General features: G+C 44.2%; 1 protein-coding gene across 1 annotated transcript in view; it reads right to left on the reverse strand.

Annotated features, from left to right (window-relative positions):
- Window positions 1–21,537, reverse strand: part of LOC124040449 (nucleolar and coiled-body phosphoprotein 1-like) — a 35,380-nt gene extending 13,843 nt beyond the window's left edge. The window contains 9 exon segments of the mRNA XM_046357655.1: window positions 2,186–2,278; window positions 3,583–3,699; window positions 6,684–6,816; window positions 7,764–7,882; window positions 11,087–11,495; window positions 11,699–11,757; window positions 14,002–14,156; window positions 14,386–14,444; window positions 21,395–21,537. Of these exon segments, the coding sequence (XP_046213611.1) occupies window positions 2,186–2,278; window positions 3,583–3,699; window positions 6,684–6,816; window positions 7,764–7,882; window positions 11,087–11,495; window positions 11,699–11,757; window positions 14,002–14,156; window positions 14,386–14,444; window positions 21,395–21,505 (1,255 nt within the window). The 5' untranslated portion in view covers window positions 21,506–21,537.
- Window positions 21,538–22,079: the final 542 nt, after the last annotated feature.

Here is a 22,079-nt window from a genome sequence, read left to right on the forward strand (position 1 = left end):
TTAGAGCTAATTTGGAAAAACGTTTGCCATTGTAATGACTGAATTTTCGGGTTTTTTTCTTATCCAAACGTGATGAACAAAACAGAGCAATTTCTCCTACACAAGTAATCTTTTTGGAAAAACTGAACATTTGCTATCTAACTGAGAGTCTCCTCATTGAAAACATCCGAAGTTCTTCAAAGGTAAATTATTTTATTTGAATTATTTTCTTGTTTTTGTGAAAATGTTGCCTGCTGAATGCTAACGCTAAATGCTATGCTAACTATCAATGCTGTTACACAAATGCTTGTGTAGCTATGGTTGAAAAGCATATTTTGAAAATCTGAGATGACAGTGTTGTTAACAAAAGGCTAAGCTTGTGAGTGAATATATTTCTTTCATTTCATTTGCGATTTTCATGAATAGTTAACGTTGCGTTATGGTAATGAGCTTGAGGCTATGATTACGCTCCCGGATACGGGATTGCTCGACACAAGAAGTTAAGTAACCAAACGGTGTGCTTAAAGCATCAGACAAGCTCAGTGAATATAGTTGATTTGATTAGAATAAATAGGATGTGTCAATATATGGAAAAATTCGCATTTAACATTTTTTTTTTAAACTATTTTTAATTTTTATCGGGGACCGTACATTCCTTCAAACTACAATAAAACCCTTAAATGATCCTAAAGACATTTCTGAGCAGCTCTGTGCAACACCCTTAAAAAAAATGTATTCCTTAAGGTAAAACCTTAACCTCTTGCTTCTACCTGGCACGCAGGCGTCCCATCTAGAGCTCTGGAAATGCAAATGCGCTACGCTAAATGCTAATAGTATTAGTTATAACTCAAACGTTCATTAAAATACACATGCAGGGTATTGAATTAAAACTACACTCGTGAATCCAGGCAACAAGTCAGATTTTTTAAATGCTTTTCAGCGAAAGCATGAGAAGCTATTATCTGATAGCATGTAACACCACAAAAGACCCAGGGGACGTAAACAAAATAATTAGCATAGTCGGCGCTACACAAACCGCACAATAGAATATAAAACATTCATTACCTTTGACCATCTTCTTTGTTGGCACTCCTAGATGTCCCATAATCACTATTGGGTATTTTTTTTCCCGATTAAATCGGTCCATATATAGCCTAGATATCGTTCTATGTAGACTGTGATAAATGGAAAAAAATAGCGTTTCATAACGTAACGTCATTTTTTTTAATTCAAAAAGTCGACGATAAACTTTCACAAAACACTTCGAAATACTTTTGTAATGCAACTTTAGGTAACTTTTAGTAAACGTTAATAAGCGATCAAATTAATCACGAGACGAAGTGTTTTCTATAGGGATCCATCTTGAAATACTGTCCATGTATTTCTCAACCAAAATATCCGGTCGGAGACCGGAAGAAATGGGCCGTCTCTTGTTCGTTTGACCAAGAAACAAATCCTAGGCAAATGACAAGACTGTTGACATCGTGTGGAAGCTGTAGGTACTGCAACCTCAGCCATATTTAATGTCTTTCGCCCATAACAATGGGTTGAAGCGGCGGATGGATATATTTTTCCACTTTCAGTGATCAGATTTTCCTGCACTTTTCAATGAAACGCACGTTATGTTAAAGCCACAGCAGTGATTTAACCAGTTTTATAAACGTCTGAGTGTTTTCTATCCACACATACTAATCATATGCATATACTATATTCCTGGCATGAGTAGCAGGGCGCTGAAATGTTGCGCGATTTTTAACAGAATGTTCGAAAAGGTAGAGGGTAGACTGAAGAGGTTAAAAGGCTAAGCTGTGTTCCACTATATTTCACTTGTGATTTCATGAATATTTTCTAGTAATATTTTTTTGTCCGTTGTGTTATGCTAATTAGTGTCAGTTGATGACAATTCTCCCAGATCCGGGAGGGGTAGTTCTAAGTTAAGGAATACACAAGGTGTTTTATGCAACCAGGCCCTGGAGGACTGAAGGTGGGAAACCCTGATCTAGAACCTTTAGAACCTAGGTCTAGACCAATTACAATCTACAGCCTTTAGAAGCTAGCTCGAGACCAATTACAATCTACAGCCTTCAGAAGCTAGCTCGAGACCAATTACAATCTACAGCCTTCAGAACCTAGCTCTAGAACAATTACGATCTACAGCCTTTAAAAACAAGGTCTAGAACCTTTAGAATCTACGTCCAGAACTTACCTGAGCTCTCAGAGCTGGACTCAGCCTTCTTAGCAGCAGCAGCAGCAGGTTTAGGGGTCACAGTCTTTGCTGGGGTAGACTTCACAGGGACTGCTTTAACGTAGGACAATAATGTAGTGTCAGATCTCTCATTGTAAACACGGGATGCGTTAGCTATTGATGATAAAAGCGGACATTAGTCATTTAGAAGACACTAATCCAGAGAGACTAGCATTCGGTGCTTTCAACTAAAGGAAAGTAGGTAGACAGTCATGTATCACATGTAAAACTGTCTAATGTTCAGTTTCAACTGACCTGAGCCCTAGGACCATGCCCCACGACTACCTGACATGATGGCTCCTTGCTGTCCCCAGTCCACTTGGCCATGCTGCTGCTCCAGTTTCAACTGTTCTGCCTTACTATTATTCGACCATGCTGGCCATTTATGAACATTTGAACATCTTGGCCTTGTTCTGTTATAATCTCCACCCGGCACAGCCAGAAGAGGACAGGCCACCCCACATAAGATCTCTCTAATTCTCTCTTCCCTTCTCTCTCGGACCTGAGCCCTAGGACCGTGCCCCAGGACTACCTGACATGATGGCTCCTTGCTGTCCCCGGTCCACCTGACTGTGCTGCTGCTCCAGTTTCAACTATTCTGCCTTGTTATTATTCGACCATGCTGGTCATTTATGAACATTTGAACATCTTGGCCATGTTCTGTTATAATCTCCACCCGGCACAGCCAGAAGAGGACTGGCCAACCCACATAGCCTGGTTCCTCTCTAGGTTTCTTCCTAGGTTTTGGCCTTTCTAGGGAGTTTTTCCTAGCCACCGTGCTTCTACACCTGCATTGCTTGCTGTTTGGGGTTTTAGGCTGGGTTTCTGTACATCACTTTGAGATATCATCTGATGTACGAAGGGCTATATAAATACATTTGATTTGATTTGATTTAATGTTACATTTAGCTTTGCATTAGTAAAGCCACAGAGCACTCAATGTTCAGACAGGAGCACCACTTAGAAAAGGAGACGAGGGAACTGTCCAAAATCTGTCTTGACTCCTGCTACTAAAACAGCCGCAACTCACTACAAACCGCCGCCACCACTGACTAAACCTACACTACTAACAGTACTACATAGAACGCACTGTTTACTAAAAACAGAGGTAGTAAGCAACAAATATCAGCATACTACCCATCTGTAGATGACCCCTTCTCGGTATAGAAGTATAGCTTCCCTTATTCTGATTATCAGCTATTGTCATAAGGGAGAAAAGACTATTCTCTTCATCAAACAGTACGCCAGGAACTCTACTCGATGAAAAGTCTAAAATAATTTTCAAAACTATAAAAACTGTTTACATATATCCAAGTATGGGTATTCTGACACGTCCCAGGGGGTTCAGTAGTTGTTACCTGACACTTCCTCCTCCCTGCTGTCTGAGGAGCGGTCCTTTTTGGCCTTGCTGGCCACTGTAGGAGCCACGGCCTTCTTTACGGCAGCTCCAGGGGGTGGAACTGCACTGTATTCACCTACACACACACACACACACACACACACACACACACACACACACACACACACACACACACACACACACACACACACACACACACACTAAGCATGAACAGAGTGCTAAAAACAAATAGTGTGTGCTGTTGGTAAATCATGTGGTTCAACTCTAATGTAAGAAATACTTGGTGTTATATAGATACAGTACCTTAATTATGCAGAACACATGACTTAATCCACCTTGTTACATTACAGCCTTATTCTTAAATAGCTGTGAGGAGCTGTGAGGGGAACGGCACCTCAGTACCTCCAGGCTCTGATCAGGCCCTACACCCAAATAAGGGCACTGCGTTCATCCACCTCTGGCCTGCTCGTCTCCCTACCACTGAGGAAGTACAGTTCCCGCTCAGCCCAGTCAAAACTGTTCGCTGCTCTGGCTCCCCAATGGTGGAACAAACTCCCTCACGACGCCAGGACAGCGGAGTCAATCACCACCTTCCGGAGACACCTGAAACCCCACCTCTTTAAGGAATACTTAGGATAGGATAAAGTAATCCTTCTCACCCCCTCCCCCCTTAAAATATTTAGATGCACTATTGTAAAGTGGCTGTTCCACTGGATGTCATAAGGTGAATGCACCAATTTGTAAGTCGCTCTGGATAAGAGCGTCTGCTAAATGACTTAAATGTAATGTAAATGTTAAATGAATTAAATAGTCTCCCCCCTCATCAATCTACACACAATACCCCATAATGACATCACAATACCCCATAATGACATCACAATACCACATAATGACATCACAATACCACATAATGACAAAAGCAAAAACAGGTTTAGAAATTTTAGGAAATGTTAACAAAACAAAATGAAATAGTGATTACAGCCTCGAGTCTTCTTGGGTATGACACTACAAGCTTGGCACACCTGTATTTGGGGAGTTTCTCCCATTCTTCTCTGCAGATCCTCTCAAGCTCCGTCAGGTTGGATGGGGAGCGTTGCTGCACAGCTATTTTCAGGTCTCTTCAGAGATGTTCGATCGGGTTCAAGTCCGGGCTCTGGCTGGGCCACTCACTGACTTGTCCAAAAGCTACTGCTGCATTGTCATGGCGGTGTGCTTAGGGTCGTTGTCCTGTTGGAAGGTGAACCTTCACCACAGTCTGAGGTCCTGAGCGCTCTGGAGCAGGTTTTCATCAAGATTATTTGATCCATTCATCTTTCCCCTCGATCCTGTCCTCGATCCTGACTAGTCTCCCAGTCCCTGCCTCTCCTTCTGTAGCTCAGTTGGTAGAGCATGGCGCTTGTAACGCCAGGGTAGTGGGTTCGATCCCGGGGACCACCCATACGTAGAATGTATGCACACATGACTGTAAGTCGCTTTGGATAAAAGCGTCTGCTAAATGGCATATATTATTATTATTAATAAAAACATCCCCACAGCGTGATGCTGCCACCACGCCTCACCGTAGGGATGCTGCCACCACCATGCTTCACCGTAGGGATGGTGCCACCACCATGCTTCACCGTAGGGATGGTGCCACCACCATGCTTCACCGTAGGGATGGTGTCAGGTTTCCTCCAGATGTGACGCTTGTCAACCTTGGTATCATCAGACCAGAGAATCATGTTTATGGTCTTTCGGTGCCTTTTGGCAAACTTCAAGCGGGCTGTCATGTCTGGCCACTACCATTATTGGTGGAGAGCTGCAGAGATGGTTGTCCTTCTGGAAGTTTCTCCCATCTCTACAAAGGAACTCTGTCAGAGTGACCATCAGGTTCTTGGTCACTTCCAAGGCCTTTCTCCCCAGATTGCTCAGTTTGGCTGGGCGGCCAGCTCTAGGAAGAGTCTTGGTGGTTCCAAACTTCTTCCATTTAAGAATGATGGAGGCCCCTGTGTTCTTGGGGACCTTCAATGCTGTAGAAATGGTTAGGTACACTCCCCAGATCGGTGCCTCGGCTCAATCCTGTCTCTGAGCTCTATGGACAATTCCTTCGATCTCATGGCTTGGTTTTTGCTCTGACCTGCACTGTCAACTGTGGGACCTTTATATAGACATTTGTGTGTCTTTCCAGATCATGTCCAACCAATTGAATATACCACAGATGAACTCCAATCAAGTTGTAGAAACATCTCAATGATGATCAATGGAAACCGGATGGACCTGAGCTCAATTTCGAGTCTCGTAGCAAAGTGTCTGAATACTTATGTAAATAAGCTATTTCTATTTATTAATGAAATACATTTGCAAAAATGTCTAAAAAAACTGTTTTTGCTTTGCATTATGGGGTAGTGTGTGTAGTTTAAATAAATAATTCTCCATTTTAGAGTAAGGCTGTAACGTGAAAATGTGGGAAAAGCTGATGAATACTTTCCGACTGTGGTTCAACTGTAAAAAACACCGTGTTATAGGGGGGTACGCGGCAGAACCAGGCGGGTACGCGGCAGAACCAGGCGGGTACGCGGCAGAACCAGGCGGGTACGCGGCAGAACCAGGCGGGTACGCGGCAGAACCAGGCGGGTACGCGGCAGAACCAGGCGGGTACGCGGCAGAACCAGGCGGGTACGCGGCAGAACCAGGCGGGTAAGTTGAGTTGGAATTGACCTTCTACTACATCACTGGTCATTAAGGCAGATTGTAGTTTGCATTTGTTTCGCAAACTCTGCAAATCACACGAGTGCTATCGAATCGTAGCTAACCAAACAGCCTCTTGCATTAAGATATTTAGCTGGCTAACATTATAGCGAATTTCAGGTGCTGTTCAACAGTCAGTTCTGTTTGCGCCGTACTCTTTGTAAACAAACATAACACGTCTCGATTACATTTTTGTGGGGCGGAAAAAAACGGAAAATCAAACTGTCGGTATGTCAAAATACCCCGGTATACCTACTTATTGGTCATAAGCCTCAGTATAATCACTCTCCTAATAAATAACCTGTGATCGGGCATATAGAGATACAGATAGATAATTAACACAGTTTGATACTGCTAGACATGAACACATACCTGGTTTGGCCTTCTTGCTGGGAGGAGTCTCCTCTTCATCTGAAGAAGAGTCATCGCTGCTAGACTCGGCTGCCTTAGCAGGAGTCTTAGCCAGAGGGGTCTTGACAGGACCAGGGGTCTTAGCTGGAGGGGTCTGTTAAGAGAGACTGGGTCAGTCGTGGAAGCAAAGCTTTCCCTTATCTGGCTACTTTGTAGACACTGAAGATATATAGCAGCCGAAAGGCGTAAATGTGTGGTTTTAATTGCAGTTGTGGACATGCCAAAATAATAAAGGCATTTAAACTCAAACCAAATATGAAGAGTAGTTTTTTTTGTAATTATAAAAAATCTAACCCTATATTTTATGAATGAGTTTCACTGTTGAAGTCGGCTCAAGTTTTTTATTTGTTCCTTCTTCCATTTCCCCCCAAAATATAGACAGTCACTAAACAATATATAGTGTATGTCCCTTTCTGCATCGTATGACCGTGGCACACAAGGCTGGTTTGACCGATCAAGGAGATACTGAGCAGTAAGTAGGGATGGAAACTGACAACACAGCTCCCATGGTGCCTTTAACACCTGTCCTGGGGTGTATCCACTAGGATGCATTAGTAACCAAACAGGGTGTATCCACTAGGATGCATTAGTAACCAAACAGAGAGCTGTCCTGGGGTGTATCCACTAGGATGCATTAGTAACCAAACAGGGTGTATTCACTAGGATGCATTAGTAACCAAACTAAAAGCTGTCCTGGGGTGTATCCACTAGGATGCATTAGTAACCAAACAGGGTGTATTCACTAGGATGCATTAGTAACCAAACAGAGCGCTATCCTGGGGTGTATTCACTAGGATGCATTAGTAACCAAACAGAGAGCTATCCTGGGGTGTATTCACTAGGATGCATTAGTAACCAAACAGAGAGCTATCCTGGGGTGTATTCACTAGGATGCAAACAGAAGATGAAATGTAACGGGGGACCTACATCAATTTCTCCAATAGAGATTCCCGTTTCCGGTGGAAAATGTTTTGCAACGGTGTGTAACTAATGAATACACCTCAGGTGAGGTGTTGGTGTGTTGTGGATCAGTTTCAGTACCTTAGCGGGCGCTTCGTCTTCACTGGAGCTGTCCTCACTGCTGCTGGTCTCAGCCTTCTTCTGAGCTGCTGCTTTGGCGGTCGTCGCTGCCTTAGATGTCGCGGCTGCAGCTTTTCCTTCTACAGAGCAAGAAGAACAGTCAGTAAGACAGTAAGAAGCTGAACTGATTGAAAAGATGATAATAGAAAATATGTGATCCTGTCGTAAAGCAGCATTTCTTAAAAATATGGTTCGCAAAGGATCTGCTAATGGCGGGTCAAGCAAGTTCTTAAAAAGTACGGGTCACGGACCCAATTAAGTTCACGACAATACAGGTATATCATTTTTTTGCCATTGCAAAAATGAAAACAAAGCAGACCAAATTCTCCAGTCCTAAAAAACAAAACCCGCTGTAAGTCAAATAGCTAAGACAATAAATGGGACTCTGTATGACAACAATTTTGCCACAACTTTGGAAGTATGCTTAGGGTCATTGTCCATGTGGAAGACCCATTTTGCGACCAAGCTTTAACTTCCTGACTGATGCCTTGAGATGTTGCTTCAATATATCCACATAATTTTCCTTCCTCATGTTGCCATCTATTTTGTGAAGTGCACCAGTCCCTATTGCAACAAAGCACCCCCACAACATGATGCCGCCACCCCTGTGCTTCACGGTTGGGATGGTGTTCTTCGGCTTGCAAGCCTCCCCCTTTTTCCTCCAAACATAACGATGGTCATTATGGCCAAACAGTTCTATTTTTGTTTCATCAGACCAGAGGACATTTCTCCAAAAGGTACAATCTTTGTCCCCAAATGCAGTTGCAAATCGTAGTCTGGCTTTTTTTTATGGTGGTTTTGGAGCAGTGGCTTCTTCCTTGCTGAGCGACCTTTCAGGTTGTCGATATAGGACTCGTTTTACTGTGGATATAGATACTTTTGTATCTGTTTCCTCCAGCATCTTCACAAGGTCCTTTGCCGTTGTTCTGGGATTGATTAGCACTTTTCGCACCAAAGTATGTTCATCTCTAGGAGACCGAACGAGTCTCCTTCCTGAGCGGTATGATGGCTGCGTGGTCCCATGGTGTTTATACTTGCATACTATTGTTTGTACAGATGAACATGGTACCTTCAGGCATTTGGAAATTGCTCCCAAGGCTGAACCAGACTTGTGGAGGTCTACAATTTTTTTTTTCTGAGGTCGTTGTGGATTTCTTTTGATTTTCCCATGATGTCAAGCAAAGGGGCACTGAGTTTGAAGGTAGGCCTTGAAATACATCCACAGGTACACCTCCAATTGACTCATTATGTCAATTAGCCTACCAGAAGCTTCTAAAGCCATGTCATAATTTTCTGGAATTTTCCAAGCTGTTTAAAGGCACAGTCAACTTAGTGTATGTAAACTTCTGACCCACTGGAATTGTGATTAAGTGAAATAATCTGTAAACAATTGTTGGAAAAATGACTTGTGTCATGCACAAAGTAGATGTCCTAACCAACTTGCCAAATCTATAGTTTGTTAACAAGAAATTTGTGGAGTGGTTGAAAAATTTGTTTTAACCTAAGTGCATGTAAACTTCCGACTTCAACTTTACATAGCGACACTGGCTTTACTCAAGGACAGTGGCATGTCATTAGTAAAGATTGAAAATAGTAAGGGGCCTAGACAGCTGCCCTGGGGAATTCCAGATTCTACCTGGATTATGTTGGAGAGGCTTCCATTAAAGAAAACCCTCTGTCTTCTGTTAGACAGGTAACTCTCTATCCACAATATCGCAGCGGGTATAAAACCATTTTTCCAGCATCAAACCATGATTGATAATGTCAAAAGTCTAACAAAACAGCTCACACACTATTTCTCTCAGCCAATAAACAGTCGTTTATGCAAGTGCTGTGCTTGTTGAACGTCCTTCCCTATAAGCGTGCTGAAAGTCTGTTGTCATTTTGATAACAGAAAAATAACATTGAATCTGGTCAAACAATTTCAAAAGTTTACTACGGGTTGGTAACAGGCTGATTGATCGCATATTGGAGCCAGTAAAGGGAGCTATTATTATAACTATTCTTGGGTTGCGGACCTTTGCTTCCCTCCAAGCCTGAAGGGCAAACACTTTCTAATAGGCTTAAATTGGAAACATGGCAAATAGGAGTAGCAATACAATCCACTATTACCCTCAGTCATTTTCCATCCAAGTTGTAATGTCAATTGAAAAGTAGAAATCTTGCGCCACGCCGCTCCTCAGACTCCGCCCCTCTTAGTGAGAAAAGGGCCTCAATTTACTGTTGCTTTAGAATAGTAGAATAGACAAGCTGCAATTTCGAAATTTGGTTGTGTCCAGGGGCCCGATCCTCTTGGGACCCCCATTTATTTTGTTCGTCACTCGCACTCTGATATCATTAAGTCATGGCAAAATCTAAAAAAATTGCAGGAAGTGATCTGTAAAAAAAAACTGCAGCATTTTCTCTCCGCTCCGTGGCAAAATGGGTAGAATTGTAGGAAATTAAACTGCTGGGATCTGTATCATGAAGCCTACCTGTGTGTTGTTGTGACATTTACTGCCACGGCCCAGCTGAAGAAGGACTCATACGCCAAACATTCGTGAGGCAATAAAAATATGTCAATTTAAGTTTATTTACCAGAGTGCTGTGCTACTTCTGTTCTTTGGATTATAAACCCAATTTAAGTTTGTTAGGTGGAGTCCAGCACGTTGTTTATCTTCTCAGGAAATTAACTTTAATAAAAATAAAAATGTCTCTCCTCCGTCAAGGGGGGTCTCACTAATGTCCCACCAAAGGGGTTATGTTTTCATGAGCTTGGGTCCCAGGAAAACACTGAATTTCTCATTTGGCTCCCAGGCCGAAGAAGTTTAAGAAACCCTGTCGTAAAGTTGTTGTCTTGGTAAGGCTCCCGAGCGGCCCAGTGGTGTAAGGCACTGCATCTCGGTGCTAGAGGAGTCACTACAGACCCTGGTTCAATTCCAGGCACAACCGGCCATGATTCGAAGTCCTATAGGTTGGCACACAATTGGCCCAGGTTCATCCGTGTTAGGGTTTGGCCGGGGTAGGCCGTCATTGTAAATAAGAATTTGTTCTTAACCGACATTCCTAGTTAAATAAAGAGGCAAAAATAGTGGACTTCATAGTTAAACAAAGGTTAAATGCACTCGCTAGCTAGGTTAAATGCACTCGCTAGCTAGGTTAAATGCACTCGCTAGCTAGGTTAAATGCACTCGCTAGCTAGGTTAAATGCACTCGCTAGCTAGGTTAAATGCACTCGCTAGCTAGGTTAAATGCACTCGCTAGCTAGGTTAAATGCACTCGCTAGCTAGGTTAAATGTACTCACTGGCCACGGGGGCTTTAGCTGGAGTCTCGTCTTCAGATGACTCACTGCTGGAGCTGGAGTCCTTTTTCCTGGTTGCTGCAGCGACAGGGGTCTTCACTGAGGCTTTGGTTGCTGCAGCGACAGCGGTCTTCACTGAGGCTTTGGTTGCTGCAGCGACAGGGGTCTTCACTGAGGCTTTGGTTGCTGCAGCGACAGGGGTCTTCACTGAGGCTTTGGTTGCTGCAGCGACAGGGGTCTTCACTGAGGCTTTGGTTGCTGCAGCGACAGGGGTCTTCACTGAGGCTTTGGTTGCTGCAGCGACAGGGGTCTTCACTGAGGCTTTGGTTGCTGCAGCGACAGGGGTCTTCACTGGGGCTTTGGTTGCTGCAGCGACAGGGGTCTTCACTGAGGCTTTGGTTGCTGCAGGCTTCTGTTAGCAGAGAAGAGCAGATTTCAAACTAATGTTTCACCAACAAGCTGCCTTCATTAGGGGGCACACAAAGATATTGTTCATTCGTCCTCCTACAGCTCCGTAAACAGCATCGGCCTCAGGGGTTAGCAATTTTAACGTGACCATAAAAACATTTTTTTTTTAAAGTGACGTTGTCGTAAGACACCTCAGCGCTCCTGTACCTTCACTGCGGCCTCCTCGTCGCTGGACTCGTCGCTGCTGCTGGACTCGGCCGCTGTAGCTGGTAACGATACAAAACCTCATCATGGAACAGAACAACAAAGGGCAACTCTGCCCCCCATCACTGACACGCTGTGTTCATGACAACATAGAAAAATCAAGAAAGGGTTAAAGGTCAATGTAAACCGGTTACTTCAGGATTTGAGGTCATTTTATATAGCAGACAGACTTCCAGTCATTGCGCTAACGCAGGCTAGCAGACACCCATAGACTTCCAGTCATTGCGCTAACGCAGGCTAGCAGACACCCATAGACTTCCAGTCATTGCGCTAACGCAGGCTAGCAGACACCCATAGACTTCCAGTCATTGCGCTAACGCAGGCTAGCAGACACCCATAGACTTCCAGTCATTGCGCTAACGCAGGCTAGCAGACACCCATAGACTTCCAGTCATTGCGCTAACGCAGGCTAGCAGACACCCATAGACTTCCAGTCATTGCGCTAACGCAGGCTAGCAGACACCCATAGACTTCCAGTCATTGCGCTAACGCAGGCTAGCAGACACCCATAGACTTCCAGTCATTGCGCTAACGCAGGCTAGCAGACACCCATAGACTTCCAGTCATTGCGCTAACGCAGACTAGCAGACACCCATAGACTTCCAGTCATTGCGCTAACGCAGGCTAGCAGACACCCATAGACTTCCAGTCATTGCGCTAACGCAGGCTAGCAGACACCCATAGACTTCCAGTCATTGCGCTAACGCAGGCTAGCAGACACCCATAGACTTCCAGTCATTGCGCTAACGCAGGCTAGCAGACACCCATAGACTTCCAGTCATTGCGCTAACGCAGGCTAGCAGACACCCATAGACTTCCAGTCATTGCGCTAACGCAGGCTAGCAGACACCCATAGACTTCCAGTCATTGCGCTAACGCAGGCTAGCAGACACCCATAGACTTCCAGTCATTGCGCTAACGCAGGCTAGCAGACACCCATAGACTTCCAGTCATTGCGCTAACGCAGACTAGCAGACACCCATAGACTTCCAGTCATTGCGCTAACGCTAGTACCACTAACTTCCTTTATCCTGACCACCGAGACATGACAATGGTACCCACGGAGTGCATCTGACTCTGGGGAAGTAGATAAAACAAAAACAGCCTCATTGCCAAAATCCTGCTAGATGGTAATATATGCCATTTAGCAGACGCTTTTATCCAAAGCGACTTACAGTCATGTGTGCATACATTCTACGTATGGGTGGTCCCGGGGATTGAACCCACTTCCCTGGCGTTACAAGCGCCATGCTCTACCAACTGAGCTACAGGACCACAGATGGTGTTCTGTTAAGTGACTAAATCAACTTGTGGGCCAATAAAACCATTTTTTTTAAAGGCCAACATTTTGATTGGTGCATTTATCAAAGTCCCATCAGGTAGCCTGATTTCAGATGAAACTAGATGAGAGAAATCTGTCTTCTTGAACATCACGTAAACATTTAAATCAAAAATTTTAAAAAATATATATTAAAATTTAAACCTGACTATTCACAATAAATCGTATTAATTGTGTCCATACTCAGTGCCAGCCGTGTTCCCACTGGCCAGTCAGACCAGCCACACACTATACAATATATAAAATTAAATTAAAAAACTGACACTACCAGAACTTTGATGGAGATTAGAAATATATACAAAAACTAAATTTAAAAAATTGGGAGACCCAGACAGTTCGTTTTTACACAAACCTCCTGCGGGACAGATTGAATGTTTGGGCCGTAGTTTGGGAATCAATTCACGTTAAGATGGACTATTTGTCTCTTTTAGCTGCCAGAGCCAGTCTACCTTTACATTGTTGGGTTTTGAGTTTGCAAAAAGCATTTCACTGTGCATGAAAACTTACACTTGAAAATAACATACATACAGTGAGTGGCATTCAAAACTAGCCACTAAGGATTGCAAAGTAACCTTCTGATCCATTTACACATGGGACCTTTCCGGAAACAAACAAAACCACTCATTCCTTTAATCAACAGTGTTAAATAACACTAATAATGTTTTTTTTTGTGAAGAAATGTTTCATTTTGCTGTTATAATAAGGTTGGTTAGCAACATGGATAATCTTTATCAAGACTACAAAACCCACAATGCAATGTTCTCTCAATGGGCTGGCTTCGTAACAAGCAAACGTCGCTACGGACAATAATACCAAAGACTGTATGTACTTTACACACGCACTCCCCTAAGTTGCTTTGGATAAAAGTGTCAGCTAAATGGGATATACTTAAAGGACGAGCGCAAACCTGTGGGTGTGGCCTTGGCAGGTGCTGCAGCTTCCTCCTCCTCACTGCTGGACTCCTCACTGGAGCTCTCCGCAGTCTTCGCCTTCTTAGCAGACGGCCTGTCACTTGCTCCAGGACCGTTGGGCAGCGCCTTCCGTTTCTTAGCTTCAGGAGACCTGAAAATGGGCACAAACAAGAGCAGTGAGTGGCATTCAACACTAGCCACAAGGGATTGCAAAAAACCTTCTGATCCATTTACACCAAATTACACAAAGGTACGTGAGGTTCATGGTTTAGCCCCCAGGAACTCTGGGAAAATGGAGGATTGTAACATACAGGTTGTCATTCCCGCCAAGTGGGGGACAATACATTGAAGGAATAAAATCAGATGTACTAACTACTTACTTCACCCAGAAGTTGAATATGTCAAGCAGACCGGCATCTTGTTCTTCATTCTGGGGTGGCTGTTGTAAAAGGAAGAATCGTTAACACAATCAGACAGTTTATTCTCTTTGCGGGTTTCTAGCCATCGCGTTGCATGATACGGGAAGAAACGCTGAACAATGTTTTAGCTACAAATAAGTTTCTCGTGCACGGAAGACATACTGACTGGCGTAACGCAACTAGTCAAGTTTTAAGTAATGTGATCAATGTTGCAACTACAATCCAAATCTACCCATAAAACAAGCCAGGGCTGACACGTTCATCTGGATAGCAACAAACTGTTGCTATCCAGTGGTGGTCCTTCTGTAGCTCAGTTGGTAGAGCATGGCGCTTGTAACGCCAGGGTAGTGGGTTCGATCCCCGGGACCACCCATACGTAGAATGTATGCACACATGACTGTAAGTCGCTTTGGATAAAAGCGTCTGCTAAATGGCATATATTATTATCATATATTAAACTAGTTGTGTGGGACGTTTATCCACCCAGTTACTAATAATAACTCAACCTCTCTGCTCCTTCAGAAGAAGAAGTCTGCTCTGTTCGAGGTAGCTGAAGTGGTACCAGTGATAACCCAACCGCCTGTGATGGTGAAAATCTCATGCCCCCATCCGATCCTATTACCCACTAACAGCGCCACTTTAATAATGTTTAAATATCATATGCTCTATCTATTGCATCTTGCCTGTGCCGCTCGGCCTTCGCTCATCCATATATTTACAGGTACATATTCTCATTCTCCCCTTTAGGTTTCCTGTGTATTAGGAAGTTGTTGGAGAATTGTTAGATTACTTGTTGGTTATCACCACACTGTCGGAACTAGAAGCACAAACATTAACATCTGATAACCATGTGACCATTAACATCTGCTAACCATGTGTATGTGACCAATAACATCTGCTAACCATGTGTATGTGACCAATAACATCTGCTAACCATGTGACCATTAACATAAATTCCGGAGTTCTAAATTGAGCAGCTGCTGAAAAATGAGCTCCTGTATTTATTGAGATTTAAATGTTTTTTTAGAGTGAAGTACATCGAAAAAATCAAGAGAAAACTGCAAGATTCAATAGAAGACAAAACAAGGAACAAACTAAACAAGACAGGCTTTTGAAAAATTAACTATTTTTTTTCATAAAATTGTACAGTTATCTTAGCTAGGTGAATTGCTAGCAGAATTGTTTACTTGTTGCTAAGCAGTTGCTAGGGACTCTCCTGGAAGAAGCTAGCTAGCTTACAAAGAATAACAACAAAAAATATCTAGTTAACAGAAGAAAGGAAGACAAAATAAGGACAAAAGAAGGACAGAAGAAAAAGGAAAAGAAAGAGGACAACAAAGTGAAACAGTCAGCACTTCTATTGCAACTTCGTATTTCGTCGTCTAACGTAGTCTACACTGCTATCTGCCCAGCAGCTAGCCAGCTAGCAAACGTCCACCGTCTACCGAATAGCAGCACTGTAGAAACTATTACACTCAACTGAACGACTTGATTAGTGTAGTGTTAGCTAGCGACATAGTTGTCTTTGCTGTCTTCGTATCCAAGATAATTGTGTAGTTTAGAGCGTGTAGTCTTAGAGTGATTATCTTAATTTACCGAGGTTAGCTAGCCAGCTATTTGTCGTCCTTAACGTAGGAGACACTGCTAGCTAGCCAACAGCTAGCCAACGTCTACTGAATAGAACTTCCGCACTCAACAACCCGGTCGCATTCCGCTTCGCTCCACAGGTAGTATCACATTTTTCATTTCATTTCATTACAGCACAACGGTTTGATTTGTTTGATCGTAGCTAGCTACATAGCTAGCTACATAGCCGTCTGTGTATCAAAGATAATTGTGTAGTCTAGAGCGATTTTCTAGGTTAGCTAGCCAGCTATTGTCGTTCTTTTAACGCAACGTAACGTAATCAACACTGCTAGCTAGCCAGCTAGCCCCGAATAGCAGCACTGTAGAAACTACTACACTCAACGGAACGACTTGATTAGTGTAGTGTCAACAACGCAGCCACTGTCAGCTAGCCTACAAAGTCAACAACGCAGCCACTGCCAGCTAGCCTACTTCAGCAGTACTGTATCATTTTTAATAATTTTAGTCAATAAGATTCTTGCTACGTAAGCTTAACTTTCTGAACATTCGAGACGTGTAGTCCACTTGTCATTCAATCTCCTTGCATTAGCGTAGCCTCTTCTGTAGCCTGTCAACTATGTGTCTGTCTATCCCTGTTCTCTCCTCTCTGCACAGACCATACAAACGCTCCACACCGCGTGGCCGCTGCCACCCTAATCTGGTGGTCCCAGCGCGCACGACCCACGTGGAGTTCCAGGTCTCCGGTAGCCTCTGGAACTGCCGATCTGCAGCCAACAAGGCAGAGTTCATCTCAGCCTATGCCTCCCTCCAGTCCCTCGACTTCTTGGCACTGACAGAAACATGGATCACCACAGATAACACTGCTACTCCTACTGCTCTCTCTTCGTCCGCCCACGTGTTCTCGCACACCCGAGAGCTTCTGGTCAGCGGGGTGGTGGCATAGGGATCCTTATCTCTCCCATGTGGTCATTCTCTCTTTCTCCCCTTACCCATCTGTCTATCGCCTCCTTTGAATTTCATGCTGTCACAGTTACCAGCCCTTTCAAGCTTAACATCCTTATCATTTATCGCCCTCCAGGTCCCCTCGGAGAGTTCATCAATGAGCTTGATGCCTTGATAAGCTCCTTTCCTGAGGACGGCTCACCTCTCACAGTTCTGGGCGACTTTAACCTCCCCACGTCTACCTTTGACTCATTCCTCTCTGCCTCCTTCTTTCCACTCCTCTCCTCTTTTGACCTCACCCTCTCACCTTCCCCCCTACTCACAAGGCAGGCAATACGCTCGACCTCATCTTTACTAGATGCTGTTCTTCCACTAACCTCATTGCAACTCCCCTCCAAGTCTCCGACCACTACCTTGTATCCTTTTCCCTCTCGCTCTCATCCAACACTTCCCACACTGCCCCTACTCGGATGGTATCGCGCCGTCCCAACCTTCGCTCTCTCTCCCCCGCTACTCTCTCCTCTTCCATCCTATCATCTCTTCCCTCTGCTCAAACCTTCTCCAACCTATCTCCTGATTCTGCCTCCTCAACCCTCCTCTCCTCCCTTTCTGCATCCTTTGACTCTCTATGTCCCCTATCTTCCAGGCCGGCTCGGTCCTCCCCTCCCGCTCCGTGGCTTGACGACTCAATGCGAGCTCACAGAACAGGGCTCCGGAAGGCCGAGCGGAAATGGAGGAAAACTCGCCTCCCTGCGGACCTGGCATCCTTTCACTCCCTCTCTACATTTTCCTCCTCTGTCTCTGCTGCTAAAGCCACTTTCTACCACTCTAAATTCCAAGCATCTGCCTCTAACCCTAGGAAGCTCTTTGCCACATTCTCCTCCCTCCTGAATCCTCCTCCCCCTCCCCCCCTCCTCCCTCTCTGCAGATGACTTCGTCAACCATTTTGAAAAGAAGATCGACGACATCCGATCCTCGTTTGCTAAGTCAAACAACACCGCTGGTTCTGCTCACACTGCCCTACCCTGTGCTCTGACCTCTTTCTCCCCTCTCTCTCCAGATGAAATCTCGCGTCTTGTGACGGCCGGCCGCCCAACAACCTGCCCGCTCGACCCTATCCCCTCCTCTCTTCTCCAGACCATTTCCGGAGACCTTCTCCCTTACCTCACCTCGCTCATCAACTTATCCCTGACCGCTGGCTACGTCCCTTCCGTCTTCAAGAGAGCGAGAGTTGCACCCCTTCTGAAAAAACCTACACTCGATCCCTCCGATGTCAACAACTACAGACCAGTATCCCTTCTTTCTTTTCTCTCCAAAACTCTTGAACGTGCCGTCCTTGGTCAGCTCTCCCGCTATCTCTCTCAGAATGACCTTCTTGATCCAAATCAGTCAGGTTTCAAGACTAGTCATTCAACTGAGACTGCTCTTCTCTGTATCACGGAGGCGCTCCGCACCGCTAAAGCTAACTCTCTCCCTCTGCTCTCATCCTTCTAGACCTATCGGCTGCCTTCGATACTGTGAACCATCAGATCCTCCTCTCCACCCTCTCCGAGTTGGGCATCTCCGGCGCGGCCCACGCTTGGATTGCGTCCTACCTGACAGGTCGCTCCTACCAGGTGGCGTGGCGAGAATCTGTCTCCTCACCACGCGCTCTCACCACTGGTGTCCCCCAGGGCTCTGTTCTAGGCCCTCTCCTATTCTCGCTATACACCAAGTCACTTGGCTCTGTCATAACCTCACATGGTCTCTCCTATCATTGCTATGCAGACGACACACAATTAATCTTCTCCTTTCCCCTTCTGATGACCAGGTGGCGAATCGCATCTCTGCATGTCTGGCAGACATATCAGTGTGGATGACGGATCACCACCTCAAGCTGAACTTCGGCAAGACGGAGCTGCTCTTCCTCCCGGGGAAGGACTGCCCGTTCCATGATCTCGCCATCACGGTTGACAACTCCATTGTGTCCTCCTCCCAGAGCGCTAAGAACCTTGGCGTGATCCTGGACAACAAACTGTCGTTCTCAACTAATATCAAGGCGGTGGCCCGTTCCTGTAGGTTCATGCTCTACAACATCCGCAGAGTACGACCCTGCCTCACACAGGAAGCGGCGCAGGTCCTAATCCAGGCACTTGTCATCTCCCGTCTGGATTACTGCAACTCGCTGTTGGCTGGGCTCCCTGCCTGTGCCATTAAACCCCTACAACTCATCCAGAACGCCGCAGCCCGTCTAGTGTTCAACCTTCCCAAGTTCTCTCACGTCACCCCGCTCCTCCGCTCTCTCCACTGGCTTCCAGTTGAAGCTCGCATCCGCTACAAGACCATGGTGCTTGCCTACGGAGCTGTGAGGGGAACGGCACCTCAGTACCTCCAGGCTCTGATCAGGCCCTACACCCAAATAAGGGCACTGCGTTCATCCACCTCTGGCCTGCTCGCCTCCCTACCACTGAGGAAGTACAGTTCCCGCTCAGCTCAGTCAAAACTGTTCGCTGCTCTGGCTCCCCAATGGTGGAACAAACTCCCTCACGACGCCAGGACAGCGGAGTCAATCACCACCTTCCGGAGACACCTGAAACCCCACCTCTTTAAGGAATACCTAGGATAGGATAAAGTAATCCTTCTCACCCCCCTTAAAATATTTAGATGCACTATTGTAAAGTGGTTGTTCCACTGGATGTCATAAGGTGAATGCACCAATTTGTAAGTCGCTCTGGATAAGAGCGTCTGCTAAATGACTTAAATGTAAATGTTAAATGTAACATCTGATAACCATGTGTCTGTGACCAATAACATCTGCTAACCATGTGACCATTAACATCTGCTAACCATGTGTATGTGACCATTAACATCTGCTAACCATGTGTATGTGACCAATAAATTTGGATTTGATGTAGAAAAGGGATTTTATGACAGGGGGTGCAGGATTTTTGAGGGAGCGAATTTAGATATTTTTCTGCTTATAATTTCAAGACATGTTTGAAGGCTATTGGATAGTCAACTTGTAAAAAACTGGATACATGCTGTCATATGTTGTCCCAGAAGACTAAATCAACCTCTTTTCCTCACAATAATGTAAAAAATCTAATAGAACAAAATAAATGCTTCAATCTATTTGGTAAAGTTCTCTGTCATCTCTGCTTCTTTCAAGGAGCAAAGACATTCAGGGACTGGGGAGAAAATGCAATAACTAAAAACAGTAAAAAAATTCTGTGCAAAATGTCCAAAACAACATCAGTGTGAATGGTTGTTAGGAAAAATAGAAAGCTGTAAAAACGACCAGACATGTTTCTCAGCTTCAGTTTGGCTTGGATGCATACTTTATGACGTTTAAATTACTATCATCTTTTATGATGCTGATAAAGAAAGCACGTTTACAGACTGTCCCTAACTGTGCATTCTCTTAAGATTAAATAAATCACTTTTTCCACTCCTGTTCCTGAGTCAAAATGGATTTGATTTGAAATGGTTGCCTACATTTGGTGAATCATTTTACTGCAAGAAATTTTTAATTCTACAGGCGTTAATATTAAGGAGAGATTAAAAACCTACAGTCAGTGTCCAGATTTCCATTTAAAACATAAGTCGATTTGAAGTCCCTCTCTTGTGACTGTCGAACCACATAACATTCACGGCTATCGTCCTCATTTAGCATTTAACTAAATCTTTCCCAAACATTACATTTCTGTCTCTCTTCAACTCTCCATTTCAACTTTCCATTTTCTGATATAGAATTAAACTCGGACATTGTTCTTAAATTGTTCTGCAAATTCCTCAAAGTATTTAGTGATTGGTGTGTAGGCATGTAAGTTTACAGCACTAATACCATTCAGCCTAAACATAAGGCAAGACTAATTCAAAATGTAGTGTATAGATATAAATTCCACAAAAAAGATACATTTGTGGATTTGTGTGTGTATCGGTAAATCAGCACGCCCACCCTTAATCCGATGTCATGACCCTAAACCCACGCAGGTTATGAGTTAACCTGTACATCACTACAAACCATTTCTTTGCTGTGTCCTGCAAACGAGCCATTATTTACAGACGACTAGTTTAGATGTGGTTGATCAAGGACGCCAGGCTATAGAAGTCATCTTTAAACCAAGGCTCTTCGGGGCAGGAATCAATGCATTTCTTAGTTTGCCAGAGACATTTTAGTTCAATATGTCAACGTTCGTTAACTAACTATGTAGTTGGTCCAATACTTCCAACGAGGGCAATTGATAAAAAGCAAACATTTAAAGAAAGAAAAAAATGCACCCGTCACTCGTCTAACGTTAAAAATATATTACAAAGTGCATTCTCATTCAAACTTGGTGGGTTGGTATCACACGTGTTAGCGCCTCGGCGTGCACCGCCTGCGCAGCTCGTTAGCTCACCTAGCTAGCTTAAACGGTAAACAAAACAACTGTTAAATAGAGATACAGAATATGGCGCCTACCACTTTAGCTTGTTTGATGAAGTGTTGAGCAGCCTTGGTAAACTTGTTCTCTAGTAGAAATGAATATACATGCTTGTAAAGATCACTCGGCACTGAATCTTGTTCTGCCATTTTTTTTTTACCACGCCTGTGTGCTGAACGGAAACGCGGAAGTCTTCTTCTTCTATGGTATGTTAGCGAGCGCACAATTTAATGTTGCGTACTGCCACCTACTGTTCGGGATGGAAACAGGATTCCCAAAAATGGAACAAAATACCAAAAACATCTACCAAACTACCAGAAATACATAAAATAAACTTTTTTTTTTAAATGATGTAAAAAAATATATAAAAATAAAACAGATCGGATCCGTAAACAAGCTCAAGGGGAACCCGGGAGGGCGGGTTTTCCGGCACTTCCCTTGCAAGTCATCAGATGTAAAATCCTTCAGTCCCATAAACTTTTCTGCCGCGGCCACAATTAATGTCCAGTTTCTTCGATCCCCTTGAGACTTGTGTCGTACAGTTTATACCTGTGGAAATGAACGCCACAAAATCCACCTTTTTAACACAACAGGGTATCTTTTGCCTGGCCGCAAACATTTCCTACAGGCTGTTGTGCGCCCACTACCATATCTTCACTAGCATCACTTAACATTTAACATTTAAGTCATTTAGCAGACGCTCTTATCCAGAGCGACTTACAA

This window comes from Oncorhynchus gorbuscha, linkage group LG07, assembly GCF_021184085.1.
Source record: "Oncorhynchus gorbuscha isolate QuinsamMale2020 ecotype Even-year linkage group LG07, OgorEven_v1.0, whole genome shotgun sequence".
Classification (NCBI taxonomy): domain Eukaryota; kingdom Metazoa; phylum Chordata; class Actinopteri; order Salmoniformes; family Salmonidae; genus Oncorhynchus; species Oncorhynchus gorbuscha.